The sequence below is a fragment of the Danio rerio genome, chromosome 23 (assembly GCF_052040795.2).
Source record: "Danio rerio strain M-AB ecotype USA chromosome 23, GRCz13ab, whole genome shotgun sequence".
Lineage (NCBI taxonomy): Eukaryota > Metazoa > Chordata > Actinopteri > Cypriniformes > Danionidae > Danio > Danio rerio.
The window spans coordinates 10745290-10767255 of record NC_141043.1 but is presented as its reverse complement, the minus strand read 5'-3'; the positions used below and the strand labels follow the sequence as shown (position 1 = coordinate 10767255).

General features: G+C 34.6%; 1 protein-coding gene across 11 annotated transcripts in view; it reads right to left on the bottom strand.

Moving 5' to 3' along the window:
* The window catches only part of tns2a (tensin 2a), a 117509-nt gene that overhangs the window by 89019 nt on the left and 6524 nt on the right, over positions 1–21966 (bottom strand). For 5 of the 11 annotated variants that reach the window (XM_087306605.1, XM_087306608.1, XM_087306612.1 and 2 more), the window contains exon 1: positions 10802–10901. The exons of the other annotated variants lie outside the window; for them this stretch is intronic. Coding sequence is in view for 3 of the 5 variants with exons in the window: in XM_087306612.1 (XP_087162738.1) it covers positions 10802–10858 (57 nt within the window). In the remaining 2 variants the exon portion in view is untranslated. Of the gene's footprint in view, positions 1–10801; positions 10902–21966 lie in introns of those variants that run through there. 11 annotated transcript variants of the gene reach the window in all.

Here is a 21966-nt window from a genome sequence, read left to right as displayed (position 1 = left end):
GTGTGATGAGCCAATGAAGGAATATGTGAGCACCTGATTAATTGCTGCTATAACCTGCACTTGCTGAATAAGTGCTATTTATGCCAGAGGAATTAGATTTGCTTCCCAAAGTGTCCCAGCGAGGTGTTTATAGTGGCGTTCAATGCAACTGAAGCATTTCTTCCATTGCAGATTATAGATTTTTTTGGAGACCTTCTGCATTTGCAAAACTCTCAGACATAATGATATAATGGTATTGCTATTCAGATTCTGGTTTAACCTTTTCATTTTTACTCTAATAATTTCTTTGGTTTAATAGTGTTCCTGACACTTCTCTAAGCCAATTTTGAGATTTTTTGTTTCAATGATAACCAATGGAAAATAAATCAACCACACAGTTAAAGGGTTAAAAATATCCTGACAAATCTACAGTAAAAATCGTTAACTGTGGTTGCCAAAAATTTATTGTAAAAAAATTGAGATTGGTTGGCGCGATAGCCCAGTGTTTAGTGCACTGGCATATAGTGCAACAGCGGTCCGGGTGTCCCGAGTTCAAATCCCGGCTCATGGACATTTCCCCATCCAATTCCCCTCTCTCTCCCGCTCAACTGTCCTGTCAAATAAAGGTGCAAAAGAAGTGCAGATTGGCATATCAGTGCCTGTTTACTTTACAAATTATGACCACTTACTTTATTTAAGTTATATAATGACTTACTTTGTAACGTTGGTGGTGGCTTAATGTACCTTAAATAGTACTGATAATTGGCCCACATGGAATCTGCGCTCACATAAATCCACAGGTTTTTTAGTCCATTATTGAGTCTATATATTCACTTACAGTTTAAGTCAATATTATTAGCCCCCCTTTGATTTTTTATTTATTTTTTAAATATTTCCCAAATTATGTTTAACAGAGCAAGGACATTTTCACAGTATGTTTGATATTTTTTCTTCTGAAAAAATCATACTTGTTTGATTTCGGCTACAATAAAAGCAGTTTTTAATTTTTAAAAGCCATTTTAAGGACAAATGATTAGCTCCTTTAAGCTATATATTTTTCCTAATAGTCTAAAGAACAAGCCATCCTTATACAATAACTTGCCTAATTAGCCTAACCTGCATAGTTACCCTAATTAGCCTAGTTAAGCCTTTAAATGTCACTTTAAGCTGTATAGAAGTGTCTTGAAAAATATCAAGTAAAATATTATTTACTGTCATCAAGGCAAAGATAAAACAAATCTGTTATTAGAAATGAGTTATTAAAACTATTATGTTTAGAAATGTGTTGAAGAAATCTTTTCTCCGTTAAACAGAAATTGGGGAAAAAATAAACAGGGGTGCTAATAATTCAGGGGGGCTAATAAATCTGACTTCAGCTGTATGTAAATTTGTGTAAATGTAGAATTATTCAGATATTATATTAATTTCAGTATTATTACTGAACAACAATATGCAAATGTTTAAATGATTTATATACAAAAAAGTTTATAAAGTAATTTTTTCTATTTTAGTAGATATTATAGTAGTTAGTAGAATATAATAGTAGTAGAATAGTCGCAGTTAGTAGATATATTATATGAGAGACTGGCTTTGTTTACCAAACATAATTGGATTTGCATTGTAAACCTTAAATAAAAGTAATTTTTATCTCATGTTTATTTTTATGTTTTTAAATTACTATACTCTCAAAACCATTCCACATAAATCTGCGGATCTGCACAAAAATAGAAAATAATGTCCACTTATTCTGTCTGGCCCTGCTGATAACCAACATAATAACAGAGGTAATAAAACAGACACACATTATATAAACTATAATTTATCGGAAGTGGCCTGACCATAAAGTATAACCAATAATCACATACACCATAGATTCTGCTCAGTTTTATTTAAACACCATTAGAGTAAAACACAACATTAAATAAATTCACTAAATCACAGAAAATAAGACTCTTGATAGTCAATTATAACCACTGTTTAGTCATATAAAGCTAATTTGTTTTATTAAATCATGGGGGACACTAAAAAAAATATGCATCCTAGACATTATTATTTCAACAAATATATAAAAGACGATTGACTGTATGAGCATCAGCGATTAGTCACTAGGCACGGACATAAACTTTACTACAATCATGATTTTTAATAGTGTTACAGCAAACAGTGAGCATAAATTTGTATCATCTGTTGTTCCTGTTCAGCATATGGCAGGACATTTGGACCCAGAAACTTTTTCTAAGAGAGGATTGAGAGGAAAAGTACAGCACAAATTTAGATATTCATAATCAACATTGTTGTTAATTGATGTTTATAATCATTATATTACCACAAATCTATTTCAAACTTATTTTCTACTTTTAATCAAAAACAGAAGATACTTTCGCTTTGAGTATGTTTGAGGAATCGAATCCAGTCAGATTTAATCAGCAACTGCCTGCAGTACACTTAATGGCCTGCAGTATCGCCAAATAAAAAGAGTTTCCAAGTATAACCCGCTAAATTGATCCCATACACACTTTTGCCCATTTCGATGTCCAAAAAAAGTCTGACAGCGAGCCTTATAGTTTTTGGCGGCATTCACATCTGCAGAACAGCATCCTTGAGAGTGCAGTGCACCAACCTTTCAGGGCTAATAAAAAGTGAGTATCTCAACCGGGGGAGTTTAAAAGAGTGTTATAGCCTCCCTCCTCGTCCTCACCGAGGGCTGGTAAAGGGGAAGCATGTGTGTGAATTTAAGTGTGTGTATGTGTGTGTAGGGTGGGACAGGCAGTGGAAGAACAGAGACTGCCTGTTCCAGTGATGAAGTCAGCGCAGCGCCATTACATACTTCCTGTGCTAATCAAATATATCTCCATGACAAACAAACAACGCAATGACCAAAACAAAACCCTATTCCCAACAAACCATTCTGCATGCATAATGAACATGTAAGCTACTACAATTGCTCAAAATGAATATATTAAATATTGTATTCAATATTAAAAGATGACTAATCATTTTTGGAGAATAGGAGGAGTTTGCTGAAGGAGGAGTTTCTCTTTCTGCTAAACTTTACATTAGGTTAAACCTGGCACACACTTCATCATTTTGGTCATAAGTTTGGTCGTCTGACACAAATTTTGTAAAGATTCCTATAGGCTAATATCTGTGGTCTTTGATTGTTTGTTGGACATGTTGACCAGAAACCAATTAATGGCAATTCTGGAAGTGTCCAAAGATTTAATACAATTAATGACTCTACGATACGACCATACGATAAGCTCCAAACCAAGAACCAACAGGAGCGATGAACCTGATGACGCAATCAGCACAAAAACTTCAAACTGATTTGGGGAAATGTTTAAATGCTATTAATAACAAGGTATGTTAGTATGAGCAAAATGAACGCAACAGATTGTTTATGTTAGCTATAAGAAACTGTCATTTCAGAACACAGTTTATTAAATGTGTCATGGATTGATGACGTCGTAATCAAGATGACGCTTGGTTGTGTTTGTGTTTGGTGCGTCTTGATTGTCACTGAGTCTGAGATTATGACAAAAAGTTAAATCTTACAATGTAACATGGGGATCTTGACAGTCTGAAAAGCTAGAAAATGTAAAGAATTATTATCATAATTTGCACAGTGAGAGCCGGGCTTTAGGCACTTAATTATTTATTGAATGCTTCATTCCCATCCTTCTGAATTATGTTGTATATTGATAAGCAATCAAGTTTGGTTGTGCCTACAATCTATATATGGTAAACTCAAGTTAAAATGACAAAGAAGTAACCAGTTAAAACTTGTTGATGTGGTAAAAATTTGTATAGAAAAAGATCTTAAACAGCAGGTCCAGCCTGATCTCACAAAGAAATGTAAGTTTTTTTTTTTTTTTTATTCAGTTCAGTGGCAAATTCATTAGAATTTGGACAAGTTCAATCATATGAAAATGTATGATTTTTTAAAAGGAGGCAGCACCAAACTTCACCCTTACACCCAACCGTCATTGGGGGATGATCATTGGGACAAATCATCCTAAATTGTACGAATGAGAGTTTAAAATTACATTAAAGCACCAAATCAAAGTTATGAATTGCCGTGAGATAGCGTTCATAGCAAGCCATGTGGTGTTTTAAAGTGACATTGTCTTGTAGTGCCCTACAGTAAGTTTAACGCACATAATGTCAGAAAACATTGTCATTTTCCCAGAATATGCATTTAATAATTTTAAAAACAAAGCCGAATAAAACTTTCTTCCTCTTATTCACTGAGCAATGGACGTGGATTTGCATCATAGGCGGGGCTTCTGTCTTCCCGGTGACTGTAGTTTCATTGCTAAATGGTTCACATGGATTTTATTGAGAGAATAACTGTGTTTATGTGCTTTAAGAGAGCTAAAAACCAGCGTTGATTCATTTGGAGCCATGTCTGAGTCAACTAGATTCTTTCAGAGTTTCACCCAGCTCTATGGGTGATGGAAGCTTTCGGTGGATTTCACCCAGGGACACCAACAATAGGCAAAATCACAACTGCAAGACTTTTTTTTCCTCCACTTTTTGGATTTCTGATCAAGTTATGTCAGATTTATTAATGTAGTGAATCGTCTGATTGTTATTGAGCAGGTGTAATATTCATTAAAATTAATTATTCGAATTCTTATATTCTCTAAGGTGCCGCTGTTTGGAGTCAAATGACTGCAGGCTGCATTTTGCTCGTGGGGCTGCGTGAAAATAAAAAGAGCGGAGCTGCTGCAAAATAATGAAAAAAAAAATTGAGGTAAATAAATAAATAAATGAAAAAGTGCGACTGCTGAAAGTGCAAGCAGCTAGGGACACCGGCCCTCGTGGCCAAAGAACTGGCACTGCTGCTGGCACTGAAATTTTAGAATGATTTCAGTACGTTTTGCTTGAATCACTTCAAATCACCCAAAAAAATGTAACGTACACCTTGGATGTGCCTGTGATCTTTTTTTTTCAAACAGAGGAAGTCACACACGGCCATCCAGGGTATTCATCAATGCACATAGCTTATTAACATGCACCCAGTACTGCCACTGAGGAGAAGACACTGTTAAAAAATCTTTAATTTTGTCCTTAAAATTGAACCACTTAACGGTCTACTTTGAGGAATTTTTTTGGTATTTGTCTGGACCTTGTAGGAGCCTGTAGAGGATCAGGGAGCTCTTAGATTTATTCTATAATATCTTAATTTGTAGTCTGATAATGAACAGTGCTCTTGGGGGTTTGGAACGACATAAGGGTGAGTAATTCCTAACAATTATCGCTTTTGGGTAAACTATGCCTTTAAGGTCTGTAAACCTCCATAAGCCAACTTTGCTCTGATTAGTCAGTTGGCGAAGTCTGTTTTGATTGGTCTTTCCATATGTTAGTTTGTTGCGGGCAGGGAGGAATTTAGCAAATGTATACTTTAATCTTGTTGACGTATATTAGTAGCAGGCAAAATATGCTAATGACTCTTCTTAATATCTTAATTTATCCTGCACTTTTGTGATTAACAACACTGCAGACTGTTTGCACTGAAAGACATCCAAAATATAGCTTTACAGCATCAAATCGCAATGTATTTGTCCGTGATAGTCACATCGCAGCATACACAAGTTGAGTTGGAATAATGATAACAATTCATTTTATTTATAGTGCGCTTTTCTCAGACCCAAAGCGCTACAAGGCATACAAAGTAACAAAGCAGAACAATAATACAAAAACAGTAAAAACCTCACGACATGACAATAAAATATGAACAATAAAATTGAATGATTAAATTGACAAAAATAATCAATCCAAGTTAAAAGCAACGGTAAAAAGTTCAGTCTTAAGAAAGTTTCTTAAAACAGTCCAGAGAAGCAACATTCCTGATGCTGATGGGTAGACCATTCCATAACTTAGGCGCACTGTACAAAAAAGCTCTACCACCCATGGTCTTTAGTTTACAGTGTGATTAATACAGCAAAAGTCCAGCTGAAGAACAAAGACCACAAGTGCTAGTGGCGAGAGTTACCAGCTCAAAATGTAGTCAGGTGCTTGCTCTTGCTTTATAGTTAAAATCAAGGTCTTAAAATCACTACGTGACTTAACAGGAAGCTAGTGAAGTTGCTGAAGTAAAGAGGTACTGGGTTTCAGCTGGAAGGGCATCCGCTGTGTAAAACATATGCTGAATAAGTTGGCGGTTCATTCCGCTGTGGCAACCCCTGATAAATAAAGGGACTAAGTTAAAAAAAAATATTAATGAATGAATAATAAAAAATGCTTTATTCCTCTTCTGCTTCGAGATCAATAGTGTTAATATAATTCAATAAAGGTTTTCCTGTTTTGAAATAAGATTTTAAAGACCCTCTTAATGAAAACCTAATTTTGTCCAGCTTTAAACACACAGAAAAATATTTTATCCATCTGAAAATGTATTAAATTTAACACCATGATCCCTGTATATACCCTTCATTGGCTCAAGATGTAACCTTCCACGATAGTTCCAGCCCTGCATCCTCAGGATATGACGAGCTAATCTGCCCATCCTATTGTGTCGTGAGTTATTATTCTCGCTTCCTCTTGTAAACCTGTCACTGAGACTTCACACACTAATCACACAGCAGCCTTTTAGTGTTATCAAGAACTTACTACTGCACAATGTTGTCCTTCCTATATTTAGCCCCGAGAGAAAGCTGCGGGAAAGACTTCGAGGCGACCCGATACAAATATATAAAGATAAAACACAATCCCGCTCACGCACGTCCGATTATTTATCAGGAATTCCTGTGGCGTGACTCTTATGTGAACCTTCATGTCAGTAAACGTTCGCACACTATAATCTAACCGTGGCGGTCGGTCTCTGACTGTTGTGATTGAGCATCTCAATACGATCTGAAACATGAAACTTCAGAAAGGACCAAGTAAAACACACTAATCAGTAACCGCACTCATTTTATGACTCTACATAAATGGCTCAATATGCTTGTAAAGAAATCCCCCTGATTATGGCTTATATCACATAGTAATTACAGGCAAGTTTTTTTTACTGCTCTAAAATCAACAGAAAGAATTATGACAGTGTGTTGCTTGGTGATGCATCTATTGTAGTGCTCACTTACACATCTATAACTCTTTTTCTGTAAGGTAAACAGCGTTATTCTTCAAGTAGGCCGATTTATAGACTTAACTGTTGGAGTGTGATATAATAAAGTTTGAGTTGTATGTGGTTTGTGTATTCAGATGGATGTGCGAGGTCTGATAAATGGATAGAAAGAGCACGAGAAAGAGAAAAAGACTGCAGATGGTAATTATCGTGTAGATGGCAAATCATATCAGCTATTTACTCTGCACTAACAAGCAACCGGCGCATTGAAAATTAAAGCTGTTCTTGCGTTCGCAAAAATTGTGGTTAAATTTAATGGCTGTTTAGCCAGATTCAGAGCTTTACAGATGATCCCACACCAGATCCACTGACTTACAACACTGCATCCTCAGCACAGCAGCTACAAAAACTGCTTTCATTGACATTCTGCACGTCATTAAACTGTTTAGCTGTGGAAACTGCAACTCTGGAACATATTTAATATGCATTTTGAAAGATCATTTAATGAGTTTGAGTAACTTTTGACATATTTTTCCTCTTCTCGCAATAACATCACAGTGTTAACAAGGTATTTAGCCTACAATAATATTTTAATTACTTCTACAGTATAGACAGTGCTCAGCATAATTGAGTACACCCCATTTTGAAAATGAATATTTTTATCCATTTCACAGTAAATATTGGCAATGTATTTTGATGCATTTAAACAAAACAGATTTATTAAACAGATATATTTATTAAATTAATATTTCAGTCACCAAGCATATTTAGAAACTGAAGGATAATTTAATTAAATTCATTTCCCAGTGATGGGTTGCAGCTGGAAGGGCATCAACTGCATAGAACATGTGCTGGATAAGTTAATAAAGTCAATAAAGGGACTAAGCTGAAACGAAAATGAATGAATGAATGAATGAATGAATGAATGAATGAATGAATAAATTCCAGCAAAATATTGAAAAAAAATTACAAACTACAAAATTTCAACTGAATTTTTCATTTTTTTTTTGCTTCTCTTGATTTTTCTTCTTTTGTTTAATGTGTATTTAATATTCTTCTATAACATATAAATTTGGGTGTACTGGTTTTTGGACTGTTACCGTAAGTTATTTTGTTAGATAAGCTCCAGACTTGGCTTCAGTACTGACTAATCTAATGTATGCAAAAATATAATATTCTAAAGCTTCCTATAAAAAATATTAATTTAAAAGATAGATTTGTAAGGAGTGTACCTATTTATGCTAAGCACTGTATAGTACTAAAAGATGTTGAAAATACATTGTGAAAACGTGTTATGAGTTGTGATAACAGTGTGGTATTAACTACAATGTAAAAAACAGTTCACTAACAATTCACTTTAATTGTCAAGGATGAGATATCCCTTTTTGATTAATTGATATAGAAAGTTTAATTAATGGAGGTGCCAACTTTAATGGTTTAAATAGGAGAGTTGAAGAAAATAAAAATAAATAAAAATAAAAAAATCATCCAGCATTTATGCAAAAATTAAACACACCTGTATTATTTTCTGACCCATACTTTTTAATGTATATAAAATAATACATGACCTAACAAAATTAATGATTCTAGTGTTGCACTGTAATCCTGGTCTTTCGATATTTTATCAAACTATTTAAAAACGGCTGACAAGATATCTTGGTATAAACTGTTACCCTGACTGACATATTAGAAGTCTTCAGTAAATCATCATAAACATGTTTGAGTGTTATTTTTTTTGCTCATAAAATAAATATATATAAACAGGTCAGATCATAATATATTAAAGATAAATAATAAAAGCAGTAGTAATTGGTGAAGTAGAGTTGGTGGTGGTGTTATTATTCAATTGTTATAATTTTTACTTTTATTACATTGTTATTATTATTATTATTGTTGTTGTTCTAGTTGTTTTCTATTTTTACTTTCATTTTTATCATTACATTGTATCATTACACTCATTGTTACATTACTATCATTGTTGTAATTTCATACCACTGATTGGTTTTGCTTTGTTTTGTTTTATTTCTATCGATATGATTCACTTTAGTTTTTAAGAGTTATGACCATATTAACATGCTTAATATATGCATGTTGTATGTACAGTATTTGTATTTTTTGTTTTCTTATTTATGTACTGTGACATGTCTATGCAGTACCTTTACATGTACACACACACACACACACACACACACACACACACACACACACACACACACACACACGCACACACACACACACACACACACACACACACACACACACACAAACACCTGCCTGTATATGTATCTGTTTTGTTTATCCCTCTCTGTATGTTTCAATGTAGTTTATATGCATCTCTTTGCATAATAAAAATAAATCAATATTATATATATATATATATATATATATATATATATATATATATATATATATATATATATATATATATATATATATATATATATATATATATATATATATATATAAAATTTTATTTATTTATTAATTTTTTTAATAATAATAAATAAATAAGAACCGGGGCGGCACGGTGGCTCAGTGGTTAGCACTGTCCCCTTACAGCAAGAGGGTTGCTGGTTCGAGTCCCGACTGGGTCAGTTGGCATTTTTGTGTGGAGTTTAGATGTTCTCCTCATGTTCATGCTGTATAGGTGTATTAAATGAACTAAACTTGCCGAAGTGTATGTGTGTGCATGTGAGAGTGTATAGGTTGCAGCTGAAAGGGCATCTCCTGTGTAAAACATATGCTGGATAAGTTGGTGGTTCATTCCGCTGTGGCGACCCCTGATGAATAAAGGGACTAAGCTGAAGGAAAATGAATGAATAAGAACTTTTTATAGATTGTATCTTGGCCATTGCTGTACTGAATTGTGAACAGAATGTGCTATTATTATTTTATATTAATAATAGGCAACGTTTATTAAAACTAACGAAAACTCATTGTACAGGTTAACAAACTCTTGCTGTCTATTTAGTGAGCGCACTATGTTTTGAAACACAACCCGTTGTCTCTAGTGAGGCGCTTAATGCATGATGACGCAGTAACTATTAGTTACCAGCTCGTGAAGTCATATGATGACTGTTTCTTTCTGCTCTAATTTTCAGTGCAGCTTCACCCCTGGCAAAGAGTGCGGAAAAACCAGAAGGTATGCGTTTCTTTCATCGACGACGAAACGCAGTAAACACAAACTCAAACGCAGGACTCAAATTAGTTCTTGCCAGACTTAATTAGCAGAGTGATAAAACTTTTAAGAGCTTTACAAGGGTTTTCATTTGCGGTAACGAAAGTCGTGTGATCCTACAAACAAGAAAATAGACTCTCCTCGTGCCGTTACACATCTCCTCTGACATGTTTCATGCTGTCTGTCACTATAGAGAACATGGAAAGCGTGGACACCGAGAAGGCAGCATTAATACAAGGAAAACTTCCAAAGCACATGTTTTACAAGTGTTTATGAGATAACAGAAAGTCTTGGTTCTTGTTTACAAGTTCAAAAACAACCTAGAGTCACTTAAATGTAAGAAAGTTATCAAAAAACTCTCGTCTATAGGATATTACTACATGTAACAGAGGGAAACATCATTGTTTACAAGTGTGTTTGTATTAAATATACAACATGTTTACGATAACATATGATAGAAAAGAAAAGTGCTTACTAGACAGCTTAATTATACCAACTTATGTATGTTTCTTCATATTCTGCATTTATAAATACATCTATAACGTTAGGCATACTGAATGAGAATTTATTTTTACCTTGTTCATGTTGTTGGAGAATATTCCAGCTAAGAAGGTTTTCCTGAAAGATGTCATGGGCTACATTCCCAGTGATTCAATGGAGAGGCACTCGACTACTGATGGTCTTGTTTTCTTTACTCTCACTAAACTCACAGTCTGGCGGTGTGGGTGGAGTTACGGCGGGAAAAGAACACCGTGGAATGTTGTTACTGGAAGCAAGCTTTTCTCATTGGCTGCATCCTGACATATCGAGAGCTGATTGGACGGAATGCAAATTAGACGCGCCTGAATGTTGCGCTGCTCTGTAACATCATTCTTAACAAGGGCTAAAAACCAAACTTGATTGAGTGGTGGGTCGAAGGTAAATATACCAAACTTTTACATTAAAGTTGCCATGGGTAATTTCCTTATTTATTTAATATATTAAAATAATAACCAGAAAACATTGATTTATATTAACTAATGCAGTATATATCTTCTAACTTTATTTTGAACTTAATATAGTTATGTAATGTGATTCCATGTGACGTCTTTTGTATTGTCCTCTATCTGTCAAGATACACTATTTATATATATTTTTAAATCTGATTCATTTGTAAGCATGTAATTGAAACGTTTAAGTTCAGTATGCTTTTTCGGTAGCTCAGCAATAAAACAAACCAAAAATAAAAAATAAAAAAATTATTATGATCTCTGTTAAAGGCATTCGCTCCAACCTTTGCCATCATTCTCAGTCTCTTCTCAGATGGGATGGGACAACTTTGGGGTTTTCAAGGTTTTAAAAACCTTTAACTATGGTTTTATCATTTACATTATTATATTATATTATATTATATTATATTATATTATATTATATTATATTATATTATATTATATTATATTATATTATGTTATGCCCATACCACTCAAATACAAAACTGGCACTGGCAACACCAATAAATAAATATAAAAAAGAATATGTAAATATATTTATACACCTTTGCAATTGCAATTGCAATTAGCATGTGAATTAGATCAATTTATTACTATTTTGAAGTCCACGATTATGTCCTAATAGATGCATATGCAAAAACAAACAGTATAAACTAACAATGTATTTCAATTATTTGCATTTTCTTCAGAAACTAGTATGAAAGTCAGTGGACTGTATATTTGCCCGCCAAAAAGTGACATTCAGAACTATTAAAAACGTAATATCGACATCTAGTGGTCACTAGTGGAGTTACTTCTGCAGTTCCATTCATATACTGTATTAAAAAAACTATTATTATACATAAAATGTCGCTTTTTAATGCATTTTTGAAAACATGCTAAGTTCTTCTAATTAGCCTATACAGCACCTTTAGCTAGGACCCATATAACACATTCCAGACTCATTTGTGTAACAAGTTTGTTCCTTTAGCCAAATAGGCTAATAAACACTTTCAAACGCTGCGTGATTAAAATGAATGACCTTAAGTGATGAATTCAGTCCACAAGCTGTACAAACAGAAAGCAATGAACGTGAAGCACTGAAAGCCCATATATTGTGCAAATGTGCAGGCCTACTAATAAGTAACACTATAACACACTGTACATTATGCTGTGTCATTAAATGTTTAAATATATTACAGTAAATGTTAAATGTGTAAAAAATGTGTAAAATTATAATTTACATACAGGGGAAACCAATTTTACAATTACACCTGGATTTTGCTTCAGTGTTTTCCACTATCCACTAGTTCATGCGGACTTGGAGTTTTGTTGTTTACATTATTCAAGATAAAGTACAGGGTGTTCCACTATTCAGACAGTTGCAGCTAGCAAAGCATAGCAAATGTGATTATTAGCTCTGTCTACTCCACTGATATAGGCCTAGTAAGTCTCCTGTTAGTAGCTATAAGTTGGGATGAAAGTATCAAAGTGATTTTCTTGAAGCACTGACAACATTTGCTTTCCAGGCTAGCAATGCAGCATGCAACCCTTGATGGAGCAGCCAAATATCATCTGATTTCGGGACCGTGTCCCGCGGTTAGTTCTAAATTTCTGTTTTTATGTGCAAAAAGTTTATTATTCTAGTGGTTCTTTTTTCATTTAGTTGGGTTTCTCTTTTTATGTGTCACACTAAAAATTTATCTACAGGTTATTTAGTGCAATAACACATCCTTGAGTTTGAAGTATTTCAGTTTAAAAGTCAATCAGGTTTAAATGGCAAGAGTTCATGTGGGGACGAGAGTAACACTTACAGTATGTCCCACTGCTAATAGACATGCCTTATTTTTCACTTCCACATTAGTTTGCAGTGTTTTGACTTATATGTTTTTAGGATTAGTGCATATTGCCAATAATAAAAAAAAGTATTTAAAAATGTAAAAAATGTTAACATATTGCATTGTTGGATTGCTTTTGAAAATATCTAGAAAAATATAATTTACTATCATCATGGCAAACATAAAATAAATCAGTTATTTGAAATTAGTTATTAAAACTATTATGTTTAGAAATGTGTGAAAAATCACTCTCTTAAACACAAATTGGGGAAAGAAATAAACAGGGGGGCTAATAATTCAGGGGGGCTAATAATTCTGACTTCAACTCTATATACTTTTTGCAAAAATAAAGGTCAAAATATGTTTGCAGATGACGCATTAACAAGGTAATAGTCAGATACATATCAAATAAACAAGATTAGGCCAGTAAATCTAGCAAATATTGAAAATGTGTTACTTTCATCCCTGCCCCAACTTTCGTTTAAAGTGAAGTTACATTAGAGTTGTTCTACATTGATACAAAATAACACTTTATTTTGATTGAACACAGTTGAGAGTTAAGCTGTGGTCACACTGGACTTTTCTGCTCATAGACTTCCATTCATACTCACGTGAATGCATCAGTCTGGAAACATAAGCTCGTGCGACATGTTTCACAGTTCGCTGTGTTGCAAAGTTCAAGCTTGGTGAACTCTGACCTTCGAAATTGCATCATATGACTGCGTCTGCGTGAGACCAATCGAGGATCAAAACATGACCTATCTGGACAGAAATTTAAAAAATGGACCAATCGCTCATTTTTTTAAATATCTAATCATCATGTTTAATCCCGCCCCTTTTCCCAGTGCCGTACAACAGAATTTCGCAAGCTCAAACTCTAATGTGACCACGGTATCAGTAACCACAGCAAAAATATATTTGTGCTAAAAGCATTATCTTTACAAATTAGGTTGTTATGAAAAATGTTACTTTTTTCACTGCTCTTTCCTATATAAGCATATATTTTTGTGATTAACCAGAAACTTATTGCCTCTTTAGACACAACCACTAATTTCAAAATTTTTATTGTAAGTTTTTTCATCATGTAGCTTACACTTGTACCTTTGTCTTTTTGCCTTATTCTCTTTAATGATTACACATGTGATCGTATGTTTTGACTTTCACTGGTCTGATAAATATGGCCGAATCACGGGACGTAGAATAAGAAGATAAGAGGTATTTGAAGTTAATCATTGCTGAGATAATAAGCGTAAAACAAAATGAATGGAAGATGATATGGGGAAGGGCAAAGAGAAGAATGAGAAAAGTCTAGAAAAAGAGTATCAGGTGGAGAGGGGAAATTATACAATCCGATTAGAGTGAGCGAGTGAGGGGTAAGAAGAGTCGTGTGGAGCAAACACAGGCCATGAGAGAGTGAGTGCAGACAGGATGTGGAGGGCACATGTCAGGGGACACGGGGGCCCTGGAGCAGAAACACTGGAGGATTAGAGAAACACAGCCTGACACACTCACCAGACATGAGCACATTACATTATTTATCATTTACAGAGCTAGAAGTGAAATTGAATATAGAAATTATGTTTAATTATTCTGCAGTACTCATGTACATGTTGTTTGTATTTCTGTCTGTTCTACACTATTAAAAATAATTAGCAGTTTTTTGCATTTTGTGATTCCTGTTTTCATTTTTCCCTGTTTATTTATTCATTTGAATTGTATTATCGGTGCTTGATCTTTTTTCCAACAACTTTCAACCTTGAAAAGTTAGAAAAATTGACTTTTATGACATTTTTTACGCCCCATTCACATGGGGCTTCAGCGTCAACGCTTGACTTAAGGCGTGTCTGAAGTTGGGGCTGCCGCGATCGTCAAAGCAGTGTCAGCCAATGAAATTCAGTCAGCAATAGGCCACTGTCTAGCTGGTGAATTTGCATACAGTTATCTGATTGGCTGATGCTTCCGTTGAGCTAGTCCCAACTTCTGCAGCGAGCAACGCCTCTGAAGAGGCGCTGACGGATCCACAATGCAGTTCGGCAACGCCTGATGTCACCCATTCAAAGTGAATGGGAAGCGCTGACACCCCATGTGAATGGCGTTAAAGTGTCGTAAATTATAAAAACATTGTAATTAACTGTCATAAAATTTTCTATTCACAGACATTTTTCTCTATATAATATTACTTATACATTATATTTTTTCAATTTTCTAAAATGTCAGTAAAAGTCACTTTGTTATACTGTAAAGATGAATTTTCAACATCAAAAGTCGACAAAGCAGAGTTCAAGGTCTCATAATACAATTTACTATAAATGAATGGAAAACACTTGTGAAACACAAGTTTTCTGTTTTCTTTCTTTCATTTCTTTGAACACATTGTTCTGTATAAAAAAGCAGGAATTTTTAGAAAATGTCAGGTTTCCAACAATCTTCTGAATATATACTTTTAAAATTGTTGGATAAACTATCCCTTCAAGTTTACAAAAGTGATTGTGAAGATCTAGGAAGCATACAAATGCCTTTTAGTGTCTACTTTCATGTTTTAAATTTCTTTTGTGCATTCTGGAGTCAACGCGCTGTATATAAAAAAGACTTGTGTGACTGCCTTTATGCTTCTCTCTTGACCTTGAAAATATAAAATATTGGCTGAATCATAGAAATGCTGGATTAACTGGATATCTTTACACGATTAATCATGTAGCCCTACTGAAAACCTCTAACCACTGACTTCCATAGTATTTGTTGTTCCTACTATGGCACTCAATGGTGACAGGTTTTCTGCTTTCTTCAAAATATTTTTGAAAATATTTTGCAACCACTCATGATTACAATAAAACTTTTGGGTGAACTATATCTTTAAGCCCTGTATACTGTACTGTTCAGATTGATTACCCTTTTGATATGTTTGTAGCTGTTTTCGCCCCATTGACCTCCATTATAATGACATTTTTTGATTGCAAGGCCATGACACCATATAATTATGCATTCTTGATTGTTTTTCTTTGTGGTTTTCCTTGTTGGGAGGAGGTTAAATGTGTAATTTTTACTGTTGATCATCAGTTTGCGACATTAACCATTTAGATAGGCCTGGTTTAAAAGTTTGTGGCTTTTATATGGCGTTTTTTAACAACAAATTATAGTTCGTGTGCAAGAACACATTTACTATTTTTACTATGTTCTGAAAGCTGCTTATTTTGATTTTCTCAGACATATCTATATTAGAAGGCGACGCAGTGGCGCAGTAGGTAGTGCTGTCGCCTCACAGCAAGAAGGTTGCTGCGTCGCTGGTTCGAGCCTCGGCTCAGTTGACGTTTCTGTGTGGAGTTTGCATGTTCTCCCTGTGTGGGTTTCCTCCGTGTGCTCCGGTTTCCCCCACAGTCCAAAGACATGTTGTACATGTGAATTGGGTAGGCTAAATTGTCCGTAGTGGATGAGTGTCTGTGTGAATAAGTGTGTGTGGATGTTTTCCAGAGATGGGTTGCGGCTGGAAGGGCATCCGCTGCGTAAAAATGTACTGGATAAGTTGGCGGTTCATTCCACTGTATCGACCCCAGATTAATAAAGGGACTAAGCCGACGAGAAAATGAATGAATGAATATCCAGATTAGTGTGCAAAGGTCTCTCTCACACACATACTCCATATAGAAGGCAGAAACTACTCTGTAAAACCACAAAATTCAAGGTAACTCAAACCATTTGATGAAACCGATTGCAACAAACCATTTAAGTTCAAAAACTAATCCTAATGAGTGCTGTGAACTTAATCCATTTGAGTAAATGAAGCGATTTGAGCACAGTAAAACCCAATAAAAGAAGAGAACTCAAACCAACTGAGTACTGTAAAACACAATAAGTTAAGGCAACTCAAACTGTTTGAGGAAAACAATTGCTACAGACCATGTCAGTAAAAAAAACTATTAAAAAAATCTATATGAGTACTGTGATCTTATTCCATTTAGGTTGAAGTAGTGAGGTATTTAATTAATTCATTACCTTCAACACTGAGTTCAAAACTTTTCAAATGAGTAGAATCAACTTTCAGTCAATTTTGAGTTAACGAAACTCATTTCATTGGATAAAGTTGACTGTTGGGTTTAACCTTAAGCTTTTTTTGTACTGTAACTGATGATCAACAGTAAAAATTTGTAAATTTACCTCTTTCCAACAGGAAAAAACACCAACAATCAAAAATGCACGAGTATGGATGTCAAACAGCAACCAAACATAAAGAAAGAGTAGTATATTTGCGTGTATTGTTGATTTTGTTGATTGTTGATTGATAAATTTCAAATAATTTTCCCAAAACGTGTCAAATTAAAAGTTGTCATCAAAAATCATTCCATTTACTGTAACACGGAGAAAGTTATGGCCAAATTAAGACTCAAAATCACCCCAGAGTGGATAAAAACATCCCCAACAGCACACAAGGGTTAAATCTTAGTTAAATCTTACTCCTGAGTAGACAGTTTTGAGTAAGCATAACACCCAAACTTCAAAACTATGTCTACTACAGGAGTATTTTGTAAGTTTTACATCAAAAAGCAACATGAAATGCAAAAATCTTATATTTAAAGTATGATGCAACAGTCATGAAGACAAAAAAATTGAGCCATGAAGCAGGGTGTTGTGGAGTATCATCCATTACTCATTGCACCTCCAGCTGAGGAGGGGGATAATCATCTGTGTTTCAATGCAGCCGTGTTCCTGTCACACACAGGAGAGACTTGTGTTACCACAGCTCCTAAAATCACTCCAAATGACAAAACAGGAAGGCCCGGATATTTAGAAACACCTGTGGCGAAGTCAACACACTGACTGCTTTACATTTCAGGCCCTTCTCAAATGAATGCGCTGCAGTGAAACACATACTTGCTGCGCGGTGATGTAATGTTGACCAACAGTTTTGGAAGGAATGTTTGAGGGAGAACACAAACATTATTAAAAAGAAAAAAAAGAGGAGGATGCTGAGAGAGAGAGAGAGAGAGAGAGAGAGAGAGAGAGAGAGAGAGAGAGAGAGAGATGAAAACATGCAGTTAGAGGAAACGGAGGGAGGGTTGAGCACAGGAATGACTGGGTATGAGAGAGCCAAGAGCTGATTAAATACAGCTGTGAAGGGAGAGAGAGATCTATATATATATATATGAGAGGGAGAGAGAGGATTGTGAGGAAGGGACTGAAGTGAATTTTCGTGGGTAGTGGGAGTCAAATAAGCTGAAGAAGATGAGAAAAAGATGGAGGAAGACAAAATATGAAGACGCGAGAGAAACAGGCGATAGGCATGAGAGGGTGCACTTCTGTGGACTTTTAGAAAATAATCAGAAAAATAAACACTGTTAATTGTGCACTTATCAAACATACTACCAAGAAACAGTGGTGGAAAGAGTACTAAAAAATATACCAAAGTAAAAGTACCATTACTTGCCCAAAAGTAGAGTAAAAGGATCTGTTGTAAATGTTATTCAAAGTAGGACTAAAAAGTTGCCCTTTTAAGAATACTCAAGAGTAGCGTTTACATGCAATTATAGTGTGTGTGTGTGTGAAAACATAATATTCTGTCATTCATTTTCTTGTCGGCTTAGTCCCTTTATTAATCTGGGGTTGCCACAGCGGAATGAACCACCAACTTATCCAGCAAGTTTTTACGCAGCAGATGCCCTTCCAGCCACAACCCATCTCTGGGAAACATCCACACACACATACACAATGGACAACTTAGCCAACCCAATTCACCTGTACCGCATGTCTTTGGACTGTGGGGAAAACCGGAGCAAACCCACGCAAAGGCAGGGAGAACATACAACTCCACACAGAAACGCCAACTGAGGCGAGGTTCAAACCAGCGACCTTCTTGCTGTGAGGCGACAGCACTACCTACTGCGCCACTGCCTCGCCAGTGTATTCTGTAGTGCATTTAGTTATTGTTTAAGTATTGTTTAAATTGATTTTTTATGGTGGAAATGCAGGATATAGTTTAGTATTTTTACATGAGTTTACAAATTATTGTGACTGTTTTATTTTGTTGCTCAAGGCTTGTTTATGATTTAATTAGTAGGATCAAAGATTAAAAACAGCATAAATGTGCTGGTTATTTTATTTAACTCTCATTGTAAAAATGTAATAAGTTTATGCTAAAATTCAATATTAGATTTAATATTTCATCACCTTGGAATTATGAGGTTCTATCTGCGTTCTGATTGATTTTGAGATATTGAGCTTCTAAGTTTTTGCATTCCATATAGCAAACAGTATTTGTATAACATTTGTTAAAATGTGAAAAACTTATAAAACAACATCCCATAATCTAAATAAGTTGTCATTTAATAAGAATAAATCAATGACTCAATTTTGACAAAAATCTCAGGTAACCTTATAATTCTACGGTGAAGATTTGTATGCATTTTCTGTTAGCATAAATGTTAAACAATACAACCTGCAAAAGGGCATTTGTGAATTATATTTTAGGCATTGACATTTTTGATAACTTAAAAGACGTCAAAGTGAATGATTTTGGATTCTTGACACATTTTTGCAAAAGGGTTGGATACTCAAAACTGTCACTTGTTAAATCAATTACTATATTACCAGAGATCATAAATATAATAAACTAGCTATTATACACTTAGTTTAAGAGTAGGCATTAAGGTTTTGACCACCCTATTTAGGTCAACTGCATAAGGTAGACCAGTGGCTAGTATTTATATTGTACTGTCATGCCAAAACACATTTTTGTTAGTTAGAGGGAGGCTACCATTATAATATAATATAATATAATATAATATAATATAATATAATATAATATAATATAATATAATATAATATAATATAATATAATATAATATGCGAGGCATTGGCGCAGTAGGTAGTGCTGTCACCTCACTGCAAGAAGGTCGCTGGGTCGAACCTCGGCTCAGTTGGCGTTTCTGTGTGGAGTTTGCATGTTCTCCCTGCCTTCGCATGGGTTTCCTCTGGGTGCTCTGGTTTCCCCCACAGTCCAAAGACATGCGGTGAATTGGGTAGGCTGAGTGTCCGTAGTGTATGAGTGTGTGTGTGAATATGTGTATGTTTCCCAGAGATGGGTTGCGGCTGGAAGGGCATCCGCTGCTTAAAAACTTGCTGGATAAGTTGGCGGTTCATTCCGCTGTGGCGACCCCGGATTAATAAAGGGACTAAGCCGACAAGAAAATGAATGTATAATATAATATAATATAATATAATATAATATAATATTATATAATATAATATAATAAAATACAGCATAATATAATATAACAATATAATATAATTAACATAATAAAATACAGCATAATATAATATAATATAATATAATATAATATAATATAATATAACAATATAATAAAATATAATAAAATACAGCATAATATAATATAATATAATATAACATAATATATGTATTATATTTATTATTATATAGATAATTATATAGTGGGTTAGATTATAAAATAATTTAATGTGCGTGATGAATATAATCGTCATTTGTTGAAACCTCTCCTTTGTCGGTCACAAATCTTTTTAAATACATTAAAGGGCAGTGCATATCTTAGCCTGGAGTTTGTTCACCCTCCGCCTAGGAATAAAAGGGTATAGGTAAACATTGACAATGTTGTAAGAATGACCCCTGTTCACGTAGATCCACCAAAACAAGAAAAATTGTGTTATAATGATTAGTAATTTAGCAATGTGCACATATTGTCTTGTATAGCTTAGCTTGCAATCTTGCCTATACACTGTAAAAAGTAAGTAAAGCTGCTTCAAATACCCGGTTGAGTAATCTAGGAACTTCAAAATGTATTTTAAGTGCTCAAAGCTCTGTCACGAAGTAGTTCCTGGAGAAGCCTGAAAATCTATCTCAAAGTTGCATTTTTGTAGTTTACAATAATGGTATATTTTTCAAACATTTGCACCGTGAAAGACCGTTTTTTTTTTTTAAACAGTATCATGTAAACGCCCTATTAAATCCCCTATTTGAAGCAGCACCCAATATTTACACAGATTTTTACTTGTTTTATAAAACGCTGAATCATATCCCTCCTCTCATTCTCTGCCCATTTCCCAACTCGCTCCCAAAACATTTACAGTGCTCCACACACTGCAGCGGTCAGAAGTCAGGGCACGATTCCCCAATGCTGAAGCAAAGCAAACAGAGTGCAGAGAGAGATTTCAGGGCTTTGTTTTTGTGACCCCAGAACCCTCGCGCTTTGATGAAGTGGCATTAAAAGGACAGAGATGGCTTTCCTTTTCCTTTCAAGTGCTTCCAGTTCACATTTCTCCCTGTGAACATTATTTTTCGCATGTTCTTTTACGACGACACATCCTGTCAGAGTAACACCCTAATGTGCATTGATGCACTTTATTCGAGATCAACGTATGATAGCAAATCAGAATGCTTCTGAAACTACAGTGTCAATGTGCAAAATCACCAGCACAATGCAAGTCGGATAGCAGCCAATAAGATTAACAACATGTCGACATGTGGTTATGTATTTTACACATCACTTTTTTGAAAAGGACACTTTATATTATAGAACTGCAGGTTAACCATGTATATTATATATATACTGTCCACCCAATACACAAAAGCTTAACTTTTCCTGTCTGTAATGTAATAACGTAACAACGTGCACCTTTTGTAAAGCTGCTTTGAAATGATAATTATTTTAAAAAGTGCTATACTAATAAACTTTAACGGTTACTTGGGGGTCCAGCACTGTTAAAAATGTTGGTATCTACAAAATTCCTTCATGTTGTCTCAACACAAATGTATTAGGTTGACTTAATCGTTTTTACAAATTTAAGTGGATCAAACATAAAACAATTCATTTGTGCCTCCCCCTGAAGATAGTTTTGTTTTGTTGGCTGAATTGCATTAAAAATGTAATTTAAAAAAAATCCAAAAGTTAAGTTGTCCATTTTTGCCTC